The sequence below is a fragment of the Orycteropus afer genome, unplaced genomic scaffold (genome assembly GCF_000298275.1).
Source record: "Orycteropus afer afer isolate SDZICR_OR568_19922 unplaced genomic scaffold, OryAfe1.0 scaffold00844, whole genome shotgun sequence".
NCBI lineage: Eukaryota > Metazoa > Chordata > Mammalia > Tubulidentata > Orycteropodidae > Orycteropus > Orycteropus afer.
The window spans coordinates 524,151-526,843 of record NW_006922431.1 but is presented as its reverse complement, the minus strand read 5'-3'; the positions used below and the strand labels follow the sequence as shown (position 1 = coordinate 526,843).

Sequence of the window (2,693 nt, the reverse complement as noted above, 5' to 3'; positions counted from 1 at the left end):
TTCTAAGAAATGACACATGAACTTGAAAGAGCTGGCAAGTCCTGAGGTCATGTATTAAACCTCAGGCTGTAGGTTTATCCCATGTCACATAGCTTCAGGGGCTGAAGAACCCAAGCTTGGCAGGCCAAATGGCAAGATGCTGGATCACAGGCTGTGGAGGATGATGAATCCAAGATCAGCTGGTAAAATGGCCCCTGCTGGCTCACAGGCCGCTTAGGCTATTAAATTCAAAGATCAGCAGGCAATATGGCAGGCTGCTGGCTCAAGTTCAAAGAACCAGAGGTCAGATGATAACAAGGCAGACAAGTCAGACTGAGCAAAAAGCCAGAGAACTTTTCCAGAGGATTCAAATATATTGGAAGTATGTCATACCCCTAAGAAAACCCCCTTTCAACTGATGGGCTATTCATAGTACATCTCTTCCTGGAGGGGATTACATTTTGTCAGCTCCCATCATGGGGGATGACAACACTGTAACTGTTAAACAACTGAGAATAATGGCCCAGCTAAGTTGATACACAACCTTAACTGTCTTAAGTTAGATGCTAGAACCTGAAAATCAGTAAAAGAATACATAAAGCACAGGTATATATTTAGCAGTGCTTTTGAAAAACTTTTATTTATATATAGAGAGATATCCATTTCTGTGTGTAGTCATTGAACCACCACATTTGCAATTCTGAACTTCAATTTAATATGTTTGGACAAGGAAGAATTAATTGTGGGGCCAGATTTTGCTATTTGTAGCATCATTAAATATGCTACATTTACATGATTAAGTACATGAATCTATTTGGTTTCTGGGTTCAGTTAAAGTTTGGATAGTTTGTAGTGAGAGTTCACATTTCAAGAAACAGCATTCCTATATACAACAAATTAATCTATTTAACTTCTCACTTCAAATATAAATAGTTTGAATGGAAAAGAATATGCGTGAGTGCTTTTATTATGGTTGTCTTCATCACAAGGGAAAGCCAGGAAACTGTTAGGAATTTACTTTTCGCCTCCTCAGTTTCTGCATTGCTGATATTACCTCCTTATTTCTTAATGTGTAGATCAAGGGGTTTAAGAGAGGGGTAAAAACAGTATAGAATATTGAGAGAAACTTATCCACTGGGAAGCTATTGAAAGGCCAAGCATAGATGAAGATGATGGGCCCAAAGAAGAGGGTCACCACAGTGACATGGGCAGTCAGGGTGGCCCGGGCCTTGGCCATGCCTGCTGAGGATTGACGTCGCACAGTGACCAGGATCACTGTGTAGGAGATGAGCAAGAGCACAAAGGAACTCATTGTTATTAGTCCACTGTCTGAAAGCATCAGTATCTCAAGGGTATAGGTATCAGTGCAGGCAAGTTTAATAACCATGGGAAGGTCACAGAAAAAGCTGTCCACTTTATTTGGACCACAGAATGGAAGTTTTACTATGAAGACCAACTGGCTTACCGAGTGCAGGACACCAATAAGCCAGGAGCCCAACACAAGGCCTGTGCACTTGTGTATACTCATAATAGCTGCATAGTGCAGGGGTCGACATATGGCTACATATCTGTCATATGCCATGGCCATGAGGAGCATCATTTCCCCACCAGCAAAGACATGGTGAAAGAATATCTGGGCCATGCAGCCCTCAAAAGAGATGGTCTTCTGCTCCATGAGGAAGTCAACAATCATTTTGGGAACTGCAAAAGTGGACAGACACACATCAATGAAGGAGAGGTTGCTGAGCAGGAAATACATGGGTGTGTGGAGCACAGGTTCAGAGAGGACAGTGAGCACAATGAGGAGGTTTCCCAACAAAACAGACAAATAAAAAAGTGTGAAAAATACAAAATAGAAAAGTTGTAGCGTTCGAGGACCTGAAAGACTGTGCAACACAAATTCAGTCACTCTTGAGTTATTTCCTTCGTTCATGATTTCAAGTTTTTGAAATCAGATGAGAACATTTCCTGTAAATGAAATGGAAATGGATATAACATCATAGGATTGTGGGAGTACGTAAGCAAAGCTGAGCCTGGCATCAAATCTCACGCTCTACACTATGTACTTTAGATCTCGATATTGTTGTTTTGTGCCATTGAGTATGTTCTGATTTAGTTGACCCTATAGGACAGAGTAGAACCGCTCCATAGGGTTTCCTAGGCTGTAATCTCTATAAGAACATATCGCCAGGTCTTTTCTCTTGTGGAGCCCCTTGTGGGTCAGAAGTGCTTCCCTTTCATTTAGCAGCTGAGTGCTCACCCATTGCTCCACTAGGGCTCCTTTAAGTCCTCACATGCATGCAGATACAGTTGCCTGCTAACATTTCTGTGTAGTGATTCTATATACTTGTCTTTCATCTCTGCATCCTAGCACGATACCTATATTCTAAAAATACAATTTTCACACCTCACCTCTACCACCTCTACCACTTTATAACTCCTTAAAAATACGATAGTGAGGCTTTAGAATCAGACTGACCACAAAGTTTCAAAGGCTCTCTCATAATTCCTAGCGATGTGACCTTGAGTAAATTCATTAAGCTCATTGTGCCTCCATTTTTGCATCTGTAGATTGGGGAATTATGATATATATCTCATACCAAAAAAAAAGCAAATCCACTGCTATTGAATCCATTATGACTCATGTTGTTGTTGTTGTTATTTGCCATCGAGTCGGCCCCTCCTTGGGTTTCCGAGGCAGTATCACTACAGAA

At 41.2% G+C, this 2,693-nt stretch overlaps 1 protein-coding gene across 1 annotated transcript; it reads right to left on the bottom strand.

Moving 5' to 3' along the window:
- Positions 1–985: 985 nt before the first annotated feature.
- Positions 986–1,918, bottom strand: LOC103212075 (olfactory receptor 4K15-like). The gene has a single exon (XM_007958075.2). The coding sequence runs from the start codon at positions 1,910–1,912 to the stop codon at positions 986–988; it is 927 nt and encodes a 308-aa protein (XP_007956266.1). The 5' UTR covers positions 1,913–1,918.
- Between the last annotated feature and the right edge of the window lie 775 nt (positions 1,919–2,693).

Bases quoted from the DNA above. Each gene is read 5' to 3' on its own strand.
- LOC103212075 (XM_007958075.2), bottom strand. From the start codon at position 1,912: ATGAACGAAGGAAATAACTCAAGAGTGACTGAATTTGTGTTGCACAGT.